At 38.4% G+C, this 13541-nt stretch overlaps 1 protein-coding gene across 1 annotated transcript in view; it reads left to right on the forward strand.

The window, feature by feature from the left end:
* LOC114463285 (nuclear receptor coactivator 3-like) overlaps positions 1-13541 on the forward strand; it is a 54515-nt gene that overhangs the window by 27535 nt on the left and 13439 nt on the right. Inside the window, exons 3-10 of the mRNA XM_028446756.1 lie at positions 3706-3810; positions 3974-4134; positions 6667-6767; positions 7670-7844; positions 8612-8803; positions 8932-9018; positions 10368-10511; positions 11919-12066. Coding sequence (XP_028302557.1) covers positions 3725-3810; positions 3974-4134; positions 6667-6767; positions 7670-7844; positions 8612-8803; positions 8932-9018; positions 10368-10511; positions 11919-12066 — 1094 coding nt within the window. The 5' untranslated portion in view covers positions 3706-3724. The remainder of the gene's footprint in view (positions 1-3705; positions 3811-3973; positions 4135-6666; positions 6768-7669; positions 7845-8611; positions 8804-8931; positions 9019-10367; positions 10512-11918; positions 12067-13541) is intronic.

Below are 13541 nucleotides of genomic sequence, written 5' to 3' on the forward strand. Positions count from 1 at the left end.
TTTTAATTTAAAAGAATAATAATAATAATTAAAACATTTTAAAAATCTATTTACATTTTTCCAAAATTTCAGGCAACCCCGCATAGGGTTCGACCCTTAGGTTGAAAAACACTGATATCGTGGCTTGTGAATAGATTTCTTTTGATAAGTTTTATCATTTCGGGTCATCTCACGCCTGGTGTGGGACCAAGACTGACACTTTATTTGTTAATTTTCCGCTCTCTATAGTGTCATCGCGTACCCCTAGGGGTACACATACCCCCATTTGAGAAACACTGATCTAATCTGATTACGTAACTCATTTCTTCTTTTGAAAAAACAATTTTCAAGATTTGATCCAATCTGTTAATCCAGAATCCGAGTTCATCACTTCTGGAAAAACCAGGTCCTGATTCCACAGATTTAGACAAAAATAGGATTTCCATTTTGCAACATGTTTACATTACATCTGCTTCTCAGCAGCTCTGCTGTTTGTCCGTTATTAGGATGTAAAGTGAACTGAAGGCTGATGTCATCTTTCTCCACTGCTGCAGAGGTGAGCCTTAGGACAGAAACCAGGAGGAAGGAAGGAAGAAGGAGAGGAAAGGCTAGAAAGAGTGAGAGCCACAGCATGACAGGCAGATTCAAAGAGGAGTGCTGAAAGGTAGACAGACGAGAAGCATGCAGGGCAGATTTATGGTGCAGAGTTCATGTCTGAGGAGTAGTAGTAGTAGTGGTTGTAGTCGTAGTAAGAGCGGCAGCGTTGGTGGTGGGAGACGAGGCTACAAGTCCTGGCGTGCAGTCGCAGAGCAGGAGTTGCATAATGACTTCATTCTGTTGGACAGCTTTCTGCTCTGGAATGAGTTAGCGCTGAGCGTTTGTGTCTGCGTGCACACGGATGAAGACATAATGTCTACAGTAACGAGCTACGCACACAGCTTTAGCATGCGCTTCACTCTGAGAGAGCATTGACCTTATGAGCTGCAGAGGGTTCCTTTACTGTGAACTTTGAGGGGTCAGATACAGGGCAATGCCAGAGCAAGAAAACAAGGGCAGGGTCCTCAGCAGCAGTGTTGCTACACCCAGAGGTGGGAGGGGCCGTCTGTGGATGTTATGGAGGTGCACAAGTCCAACCTTGTGGAGGAAAAATCTGATGTGGTTTACTGTAAACTCTGCACAGTAAAAAAGGAACAGGTTAAAAACAATATACTTTTTAACTGGAAAGATTGAAGGAAACCATCTCTAAACTACTGGTTATGCTTATTCACAGAACAGCCTCCATAAAGAACAATATCCCATTATTTAAGAAAACCTGTTCCCCCTTTTTACATTACCTCTGAGAATGATTCCTCTATATTCCTAAACTTGTTATTGGTGAATACTGTATATCTGTGGTGAAGCTGAGTAAAACCCCTGTAGTCTCACACTATGGTCTGGCGTTAGCAAAGTCAAAGTCATGGCAATCGAAGTTCCGCTGGTAAACTGGGTAAACTGCCCCAACTTAAGTCAGAAGTTTGGAACAATCTTACTAATATCCAAATACATTGGAAAGATCAATACTGAATCGAAATGAAATTGTGATTTATCGATTCAAAACCTTATTAATCGAAATCAAATCGAGTCAGGAAACTGGCCATGATACCCAGTTCTACTCACCACAGATTTTAGAGTCCACAGGTGTTAGTTTTGTAAAAGGGGCGGGGCTAACGGTGCTTGTTTGTGATACAAGATGGTCCGAAAACGTCACATGATCTTGGTCTAAGCTGATAGCAAAAATAATTTGTAATATCCTGGTTTCAGCCCATAGAGGACAGTCACTCTGACATTTTACAACTAAATAGGACAAATTGAAATATTTTGACTGAAATGTTGAGAGTTGGACCAGGATCATTTGACAGCACTACTTCATACCCAAATATATTTGTATTCAGCAGCAAAAAAAGTGGTTTTGGGGTTTAGTTACTCTTTAAGTATTCATTCATTTTTTGGCCAGCTGTCCGCGACCCACCAGTTGAGAATTGCTGCTTTAAGAAACAAACCATCTGTGTTGTCCTGCTTGTTTAGTCCTTTTGTTGTTGTTGTTGTTGCTTGTGAAATGAAAAAAACAGGAATAGGTTTCACTCATACACTGGAATAGATGACTTTACGTGCCTGGTGTGTATTTATCAGTTTTTAATTCACGCTGCTGATGAATGTGTGCCTCACTGGGACTAAAAGAAAAGCTACTAGTGGTTTTCTCTCTCCCAGATTGGTGCGGCGACATGCCCAAGCATGCGAATGTGCTAGAAACGGTTTGTGTACACACATGCTGTGTACTTGTGTTGCTGCTGCAAGCAGCAGAGTGGTATCATTCTAGCGGGCAGGCTTTTGCTGGCTGAACGCAGGATGACCCATCTCCCCCGAGGCTCCGAATCACTACATCATCATCAGTTGCTCCTCACAGTGGAACAGATGAGATTTCATTGCCATCAGACACAGCAGAAAAAAAAAACCCAAGGCTGCTTTACGAACTGGATAGTGAGTGCAGGATAGTAAATCTGCAGAAATCCTCCCAAGACCCTTCATTTATAACCACTTATTTCTGTAGGGAGAGCGCCGTCCAATTCACATTCATCTTCTAAATAGTTTGTACACAAAAAAAAAAGAACAAGCAAATCAAACCCCCCTTCAGAATCCGTGTACTGTTTGTTCTTTGGTTATTCCGTTTTAAAACCAAATCAAAATAACAAATAAACGGTGTGGTTAGTTAGTTTTACTGATTTACTAAAACCAAAATAGAAATACAGAAAAATCAAAAACCAGATAAGCAGCATTTTTCTGTTTTTTTTTTTTTGAATCTTGTTCTGTTTGTGAGATATTTGGATATTTACGGGGAAATTAGAGCGAGAACAGAAGTCCTCTGCACCTGGTTTCCCTCTGGCAGGTCCTGGACCAGGTCTCAAAACACAATAGGACTGTTAAGGATTTATTTCAGCAGTTTTCTTTTCTTGCTCATGTTTTCATGAAGTTTGTGGATCATTTAGCTCCTAACAGCTGCTCACGTTTTGTTTTGTTTTATGGTGTTTACGGTCCAAATAGTATCCAAATTAACAGGTGTCTGACTATTTACTGTGAGGCTGGTCTGAGGAACAATAGATGCTAGAACTTCTACCATTTGTCATTTTTGCAAAAACAATTGCACAGCTTTTTTGAGGGTGGTAGTATTTATTTTGCAACTTATAATTCTGCTAGCCACTAACGGCAGCCGTCAACACACACGGAAGTTGATCACAAGAAACGAGGAGCACCAGTAGATTCATTACACCCTCTGGTTCCTTTAATCACATTTCATGTGCATGCTTTTTGTAACATCCATTTTTTTTAAATGTCAGTAATGCGACTAATGCTTTGCTCCTTTTTTGTCCAGATGTAAAAGTCTGCCCCCTTGTGTGTCCCCTCTGTGTGTGGTGAGAGCATAAAACATCAAGCTCTCGTCTTAGTTGCCCTTAATTATCCAAATATCACACAAATACAACAAGGTTTAATTTCATTTATTGTCTGGTTTTTGATTTTCTGTATTTCTGTTTTGGTTTTAAGTCAGTAAAACAAAGTAATTGTTTTCAAAATGGAATAACCAAAGAATGAAGGATACATGGATTCTTTAATCCTTTTCTCTCTTTCTCTATGATCATGCTTCACTGCCTCGCTGTTTGTGTGGATATATGACACGCTCGTGTGTACTTTCAGGTGCTGATATGCGCTGAAGATGAGTGGCGTCGGCGACAACTCCTTAGAGCCTCTGTGCTCTGACCGCAAACGTAAACTGTCCACCTGTGACACGCCGGGTTTAGGGTGAGTGATAAATTTTAGTTTGAATGCGTGTGTGTGTATGCGCTGCAAGCAAAACACCCGAGGCATCCTGGTGTGTAGTGGCCGAACGGTTCTGTGTACGGATGGAGCACGGGGAGGTGAGGTTGTCACGGCAACGTGTTTAATCCCCTTGGCGCCCCGGCAGGTGTGACAAGCGTCGGAGGGAACAGGAGAGCAAGTACATCGAGGAGCTGGCTGAGCTCATTTCTGCCAATCTCTCCAACATAGACAGCTTCAACGTCAAGCCTGACAAATGTGCCATCCTCAAGGAGACCGTGAGGCAGATACGACAAATCAAAGAGCAAGGTACCCCCACACCACACCACACCCTCCTCCTCCTCCTCCTCCTCCTCCTCCTCCTCTGGACCAGAGCTCAAGCTTTCAGCTTGTCCTGGTGTTCTAAGGGTTGGCTGCTTGAATCTTGCTCCATCCCAATTGATTAATTTTATCTTTGAATAAAACACTTTTCCCCCACATTGGTTACAGATGTAGCTTACCTCCAATATACCTTAATATAAATTCAGGTATTATGTTTTCATTAGTATAATCGTAATCAAAACTAATAGTGTCGTCATGGCTCAAGCCTGACGCTCAGGGCCGGATTCACTTAGATCTGAAATAAAAGGTGGTAAACCAGGTGTGCCCCTAAATCCTGCTGTGGGGAAATCACTGACATTGCGGCACTTATATGTGAGACCTCCCTATTTAAATTAATATTTTGCTAGTTTAACGTGGAGAGGTGAGTGCACAGAAGCACAAAATGACATTTGAAGAAGGTAAATTGGAGGCAGATGGACTTCTGTCTGCTGCACAAACATTTAATAATGTAGAAAACAAAATAACCAAAAAATGCTTTTTAATAAACTTTCAAACCTAACTTTATTTTCCTCCATAATCTAATGTGTCTGCTCCGTCAGTTCCTTCTGAGCTCCTGCAGCGCTCTCAGATGTGAACATTGTTCCATCGCTGCGTAAATTGATGCTTCGTCAAACTCTCGTGTCACGTTGATGACAGGTCAAAACATGCAGAGGAAGACACACCTGGAGCGGTGCGTCTGGAGCAACATTCACGGAGCTGGACTCCAGCTGCCTTTATCTCCCTCACACACTCTTTCAGTAGCACTTAATATTGAAAATTCTTTAATTTAAATGATTTTCTTAAACTAGAAAGGTTAACTGGAGTTTTTATTTTCCATCTCCGCTGTGTTTTGTGTCAACATTCAGTGCAGCGGTGATCTGTGTGTGTGTTTGTGGGTCGTAATATTTTCTGGTACTAAAACAATCACAGTAAACAGTTCCAGATTTGATAAATTACATTGCACCCACTGCATTCATTTATTTGCATTTCCTCCTCCCATATTTTTACGCCCCTTATGAGATCCTCCAACTTAACATATTCATCAGAGTGAAATGCGCTAAATGGATTGTGGGCACATTGTGACGTGCAGAAGACGCCCAGTCCTGATTCTTTGGAGTTTGTACCCCTTATTCACGCATGGAGTGACGTTTGCACACGTATTAATACCCCTAAACCTTTAGTGAATTTTTATAGGGAGAGATTTGTCTCACAATTTTCACATTTATTTATTTTTTTAGATTTTCATGTGTTTTTCGGATCCACAAATATATCCACGTTTTTATAATTTGTGGGTATGTTTTAATCATTTAACAAGTGTAAATTTTCAATTGTGCTTGTGAATTGTGTGAAGTGCGTTTGTGAATCAGCTGGATTATGAATTTATTTTTGAGAAAAACGCAATGCAGTTTTGCTCAGATTTACACACGCTAAGGTCCTGATCTACCTGTGTGGAAATCACCCCCCACCTCCTTACCCCTCCTCCGTGCAGCGGCAATATTGAAGTCTTTGCTGAAGATTAATTCCATTTTACCGTTTGTCCGATACCTAACGGTAAAGACTCACAAATTAAGCCTTGTTAACATCAGTGTGGAGAACATGCTACATAATCATTTTGATATCAAAAGCAGCTGTATTTCTTGCAACAGAAATAACACCTGTCTCAATGTACAGCCGTCGAGAGCGCAGGGAGCATCTGCAAATTACAACACCCCTGCAACAACAAAAACAAATATTACAATAATATCTAATAACATCTCTTGGTTTGACAAAAAATACTTTTTCATAATTTTAACGAATTTGTATTGGTTAAAATATTTTTGATGATAGTTCTTGATTTAGAACGCGTGAAAAATCTGAAAAATACATGTGAAAATTGTGGACATTTGTGAACATTTTTGTTACAAATCTCTACCCATACATTTTACATATTTGATTTAGTTCTCAGTGACAGGGAAGACAATAAATGTACAGCAATACATGTTTGCTATAGGCTGACAACAAGCCAGGTTCCCATTTCTCCAGAATAAGAGATTTTGTGTTTTTCTGTTGTTGTTTTTTAGTCAACATACTTTTCCACACTCGTTTTATTATTTGTTGTTTGTGTACTAATATCCAACTGCAGCTTCTTTGTTTCAAACAGTTCTTCTAAGTAAAGCAGCGGTTGTACATTTCCTGTTTTCCTTCAGTGCGTCGGGCCAAAAATGAAGTAGTCTCTTAATGTAGAGTGGCATTTAACAAAGCCTCACACATGGGAATTAAATTTAGAAAGGCATGCCATACACAGCTCTCTGTGCTGTGCTGCCACCTGGTGGCCATAGGAAATACAGAAATTAATTTGCGCTTGGAAAAAAAAATGTCTTTGAAGCGTTTTCATTTTTCATTTCCAAATCTGATTTCTAAATCTAATAATACTACTGTGAATGAGTTGAAACTGTAAATTGGAGTACTTATTGTGACTGAGCACATTTGACATTTCCTCAGGAAAAAGCTCGTGCAATGACGACGATGTTCAGAAAGCTGACGTGTCCTCGACTGGACACGGGGTGATTGACAAGGACCACCTCGGGCCCCTGCTCCTACAGGTCAGTGTGAGGGCAGTGATGATGGTGTTTGATGTTATCATTTGTATTTGTACACAGTATGAAGGATTATCTTTAGACCATTCTAAAGCTTTGTTGGGTGTTCCCCACTTTGAACGAAGGGGAACTTTAAAGCCCCAAATGATCCTGCCACATAACACATTTAAACATTTATTGAACTAATGGAACAAGTATCGTCTTATTTCATAATGAATCAAAAATCACAAACTAAATTAAACCAATCACATGCGTGAAAAACAAATGTAAAAGTGCAGCAGTCAAAAATACAGGAAATAAAGAAATATTGTTTGCAATCTGTGACAAAACGATTAAGAAAACAAAAAAGCGAATTCAGTGCACGTATGTAATAAGCAGGTAAAAAATAACATGTTTCATAATGCAAGAAACAGTTCATGAATAAAAACTCAAAAACTAAATTAAATTAATCACCTGCATAAAAACCAAATTTAAAAGTGTTAGTTATTGACTAATAGTTAAAACTAATAAAAAAAATAACAGGAAATTAAGGAACATTTTTATCAATCTGTGGCAAAAAGTTTAAGAAAACCAAAAACTGAATTAATTTTTTCAGTCGTTTTAAATCATTGTGTTTGCACTTTAATTACATTTTGTTCCCGGTCACATCTAATGCATTTTAACAATTTAATATTCTTTTAATTTCTGCTACATTTTTAGCGTTCTCATTATTACTTTTTATGTGTGTAGGCGTTTTGTGGTAATAATAGTCGATTTAGCATGAAATCAAAAAGTTTGTCACACCCCACCTATCATGCCTTTGAGACCTTTGAGAAGCACTGCTTTAGACTGATGCACTATGGTGGCATTTGTGTTGATGAGTCTGTTCTCCACATGATTTCCTTTGTTTGCGTCCCTGCTGCTTCTAGGCCTTGGATGGATTTCTGTTTGTGGTGAACAGAGAGGGCAGCATCGTATTTGTGTCAGACAACGTGATGCAGTACCTGCAGTACAAGCAGGAGGAACTCATCAACACCAGTGTTTACAACATCATTCACAACGACGACAAAGAGGAGTTTCACAACAATCTACCCAAGTTTAACGGTGAGACGCGGCAAAGTGTATGTGGACCAGGGCTGGGGCTGGGGGCAATTATAATTAATCATGTAATAATAATTGAAAAAATCTGTTGCTGTCATAATTGTAATTGAGTTCAGATAATTTAATTTGTAATTGGCATGTAATTCTATAATTTATTAAATGCCAACCAGGGGAACCATGTTACAGTTCTATGGCTTACACATACGTAGTTAACAATTATTGAAATATGTTTCAGATCAACTTTTCCCACATATCACTTTTTTGAGGGATCATTTTGTCATTTAAAAAAAGACACCAACAACAAAAATATTAATACCAATATTTCCATGTATAAGGAAGTCTAACAAAGTAACCAAGAGATGAGAAGCAAATTAGGCATATTTTTTATTCATTTATTTTACAGCTGATTTAAGATGAGGGTCAAAACTGACCCGTTAGCATAAGAGATGCTAACAGAAAGCTAACACAAGAGGAAGGTTACATTTTATGAGGGTTAATATTTATTAAAGGCTCAGTAATTGTTATTAATTGAATTTCAACTTCAGTAATTGAAAATGTAATTGTAATTGACTTTCAGCTGAAAATAATAATTGTAGTTTTAGTTGTAATTGGAAAGAATTCACGTCTCTGTAATCATAATTAAGTTGTAATTGAACATAGATAATTTATGACGCAATTGTAATTGAAAAATGTAATTTACCCCAACCCTGGTGTGGACCCACAAAGTGTTATGGACACTGGTTAAGTATGTGTCATTTTGCCTTTTTCAGCTCCAAACGGAGCACCCTGGGGTGGAGGTGCACCTCGTCAGAAGAGCCACACCTTCAACTGTCGAATGCTGGTGAACCTGGTCCATGGACAGAGTCATGGGTTAACAGAGGAGAGGTCTGCAGCTCAGCGCTATGAGACCATGCAGTGTTTCGCCCTCACGCAGCCTCGAGCCATGATGGAGGAGGGAGACGGTGAGTAAATAACTGGACTTTGTTGTCACGGTAACAGATGAAGTGTCGTGCTCTGCAGTTCTTTTTCAACATGTTGTTTGAATGTTTTCTGTCCAGTTTTGATCTCATGTTGTTGTCTCTAATCTCAGATCTACAGTCATGCATGATCTGCGTTGCTCGCCGCATCACTGCAGTGGAGAGGACAGAGAGGTTTAGCTCTCGTCATGAACTCACTGGTAAGTGATTGACTTTAATTAGAGGGGAAGTGATTAGACCAGCAGCAACTTCAAAAAAAAGTTGGAAAAGTTTAGGTTTCAACATGCAACACTTTATTTTTCCTAATTTATGCAAATGTTTCATTTTCACTGTTTTTTCTATTTTACTAGCCAATAACTAACAACTTTTAACTAATCATAAAATATGTGACATTTGTACAATTTTATAATACATTACAAAAATCTAATTTGTAGTTTTGACCACTTCAGCCACGTCCAGGATTTCTCATTTAACACACGTGTCAAACTCAAGGCCCAGGGGCCTTTTTCGGCCCTTTAGGGCATCCAAATTGGCCCCCAGGAGCAAGTTAAAAAAAATGTAAATGTGTAAATAACCAACTACTGTATTTTTCAGACTATAAGGCGCACCTAAAATCCTTTAATTTTCTCAAAAATCGACAGTGCGGCTTATAATCAGGTGCGCCTTATGTATGAAATTATGTCAAAATGTTTTAGTACAACTTCAGTAAAATATGAAGCTGCACCACTTGATGGATTTTTGGCGCTTCAGGGCTAATGTAGTCAGACACCTCGTGGAGTGATATGTACCAGTTCTGTGCTTCAACATACTGAACTGAAAAAGTGAGTGTAATGTTCTATATTTTATGTGTTAAACCTGAACAATGTTGACAGTTATTGTTAATGAGTTGAATAAAGTTTGACTTATCTGACTATTTTGTTTCGCTTAATGAGCCTTATTAATAATAATAATAATAATGACAACAAACCGGTGGGTCTTATAGTCCCGGCGCCTTATGTATGAAAATAGACCCGGTCAGACCCATTCATTGATAGTGCACCTTATGTATGAAAAATACGGTAATAGATATTGCAGTCCGTCAAAATACACACATTTAATTAAACTTTATATTATTGGCCAGTGCTCACAGTTTTTCCATATTCAAATCACATAATGGCAGTCAATTTTAAAAGCAAATTGTTGAGAAAACTCTCAATTTTTCCAAAAAATCCTGCAATTTTTCTCCAAATATTCCACACAATTTCCCCAAATTAGATATAAATAAATCACAAAATCAAGTACATTTATGTGAATATCCTGCAGGGACGGATATCTGTCACTTAATGCTTGGATGTTGTCAGTGCTTTACATACTTAATATATCATTTAAATGTGGAAATGCAAACTAGTGCACAATAATAATGAAATTCCTTGTTTTCCCGCCTATAATCTGCAGCTCACTTGAGATTAAACTGGTCCATATTTGAACTAAAATGAATTTGACACTCCTGATTTAACATCATAAAGCTGTGATGTTTGTGTTTATAGCATTTGTGTTTTTTCTATCTCAGGTAAATTTATAGAAATTGAACACCAGAGCTCTCTTCACACCACGATGAGACCAGGATGGGAGGACCTGGTCAGACGCTGCTTACAGATGTTCCTCCATCGGAGCGAGGGACAGCCGCTGTCTTTCAAGCGTCACTACCAAGATGGTACGAGATATATTTGTCAACATTACTGGGAAAATAACCAACTGGTTTTCGTTGTCATAGCTTTATATTCACTGATAATGGAGCTATGCTACAATATGATCATCTGTAAACAAGGACGACATGTATTTGGAGCATGAGTTTATTGTCCTATAAAATGTATTTTATTTTTGTTTCCAAATTCTGTGTTTTCCACATTAATGTTTTAAAATTATGTATTAATTTTGGAAATATATCATTTTTTTCAGACAAAATAAATAATAATAATAATAATAAAAAGAAAGCCATAATTAAACAAAAATGTATGTCAAAAATAAGTGCAATTTAAAACCATGCCTAAGTTACAATTAAGGAAGACATAATTACTGACATGTATTTTTCTGAGTAGTTCTTTTTAATTATTTATAATCATAAATTCTGTATAAAGATGTGAGAGCAGCATTAATGTCACCAAATTTCCCCTCAGAGATCAATGGTTGACTGATCAATTTAATTTAAATGATGCTGATGACATCATTCCAGGCTGTAATAATTTGACAAAAATAAATGGACCCAAGGATGCATCAGTTATTTCACCACTAGGGACCAGAATATTTTACAGTATTCGAAGCTATTAAGTCAAAGGTCGACAACTTTGATCACAGCGGGGCCGAAAAAAATGATTGTTTGATCAGAAATTCACATGATCAACATTCATGTCAGCATTTAGAATTATGAGCAATCTAAGCATTAATACAGGAAAGAACATGAGTTTTTATAGTAATTTGTGTTTTTCTATCATTCTGTGGATGTTTGTTGTCTTGCTCGTTGTGAAGCATTTTGTGCATTTCTGTTATTGTTTAATATATTTTCCCTGTAAAATGTGTTTTTTGGGAGTCATATTGTGTGTTTGTGTCATTTTGCATTTTTTTGTTGTTTTTTTTGTGTATTTCTGTTGTTGTTTTTGCTTGTTTGTCAGTACTGTGGGTTTGCAGAATCATTTTGTGTGTTTTTCTTGCCTTTTTTTGTACTTTTGTTGTCATTTACTGTAATTTTGTTTATTTTTTGGGGTAATTTTGTGTATTACTGTTGTCGTGTTGTTCATTTTAGTTGTAGTTTTGTGTGTTTTTGAAATATATGTGTTTTTATCTTGTCGTTGACTGTATTATCCTGCAATGTTGTAATTCTTTGTATTTTTTAATGTATTCTTGCTCTTGTTTTCTGTATTTTTCTGTCATTTTGTACATTTACTTTGGGGGCCGCATAAAATTAGACCGAGGGCTACCAGTTGCCTATGTCTGTATTAAGTTATCATGAACCTACAATGTTTAAGACTACAATCCCTGGCATCGAATTCCGTTTTTATTGGTAGATTCTGTGAACGTGGAAATTATTGGGCCCTATTTATGATGAAATGTATTATTTTTTCAGCTTTCCATAACGGGCACGCGGAGACGCCACTTTACAGCTTCTCTCTATCTGATGGCACACCGGTCACAGCCAAGACGAGGAGTGACCTCTGCAGGAACCCCAACACTAATGAACCTCACTCCTTTCTGTCTACACATCTACTACAAAGGTACAAAGCTCTACCACATGAAAACATCTGCTGTTTACCCAGAGGTGAAAGTAATGGATTACAAGTACTCACGTTACTGTAATTGAGTTGCCTTTATGGATACTTGTACTTTTTTGAGTATATTTCTAAATCAGTCATTTTACTTATGTTTAAGTATGTTTTAAAATATGTAAAGTCATTCTTTACATTTCTACACCCAATTGTTACTGGGTAAATTATTATTTTTTGTGATGTTTTTTTTATTACCATTTAACGGCACACTGTGTAACTTTTGGCCACTAGGGGCGCTAGACTGGTAACTTTCACACAAACGTCCCTAGTGGACACAAGCGCCGCAGCACTGTTGCAAAAATCAACCAACAGTCAGTCAGTCGGACCAGCCTCCCTTCGTCGTTTGATTGTGTACGCAAACAATTGTTGACCTGGAACTTCAGGATTAGGATTGGCTCTAGGTGCTGGGCTCACGCCGCGGCTACAGTCTATTGGCTGGAAAAGCAGTCCCCACCGCCGCCCTCCTCTCCCCACTGGATGAGGCCCGGCGCTCGGCCCCCAACGCCGCACACACCGGGTCGCCCGTCCCTTCTGCGAGGAGGTGGCGGCTGGCCCTCCTGCCCATACACTAGCCCATAGACTGTAGCCACGGCACGAGCCCAGCCCTGGGAGCCAATCTTTATCCCGAATCCCGAAGTTACGGATCTGACTTGTTGACTTCCCTTACTAAAGAATCCACGTTTAACTGAACCATCACGGCGTTTAGTGCAGCATTAACCCAACACGAAACTACCATATTGTGCTCTTTTGGCTGTAAACAGAGGCTAACTCTGGCGCCAGGTCGGGAAATGCCCATGTGTTGTGGTCACGTGACTGCCATAAAGTGAAACATTCTCCAGGTCACATGACCTGGTGAAAGACGGACCGTCTCCTCCAAACTCACATTTTCGGTATTTTAAGAGGGAAGCCCTGCTCAGAGCATTAATACTGTCAAGTGTTGTATATTAGCCTGAGGAATCATTTAAAATAACTCATATGGGTCAAATCTTTAGGTCACAATGTCCACGATGTGCTTTTAACAGACTACATATGTTCTTAGCCCTTTCAGTTCAGGTTGAGGTTTCTACATATTATGTTGTTACCCACATGGCACTATTTTGGTATTTGATGTCTTTTTTTTTTTTAAATAATTGTACATTTTGTCAAACTTTTTATTTTATACAGATGGCTTTGTGGAAAGATTTGGTCTCTTCCTTTTTAAGTTTATACATGAGATGTTTGCTGTATGCACGGGAACCTCGGCAAGATTTAGGACCAAAAATAAAAGTGGGGGGTGAAAGTAACTAGTAACTTTTACTTTGAGTTACTTGTTAATTGAGCTACTTTTTACTTGTACTGTATTTGAGTATTTTATGTATAACTTTCTTGTACAATTTCAATTAAGTAACATTACTTGTACTTAAGTAGGATATATCAGTATTCTT

This window comes from Gouania willdenowi, chromosome 5, assembly GCF_900634775.1.
Source record: "Gouania willdenowi chromosome 5, fGouWil2.1, whole genome shotgun sequence".
Taxonomy (NCBI): domain Eukaryota; kingdom Metazoa; phylum Chordata; class Actinopteri; order Blenniiformes; family Gobiesocidae; genus Gouania; species Gouania willdenowi.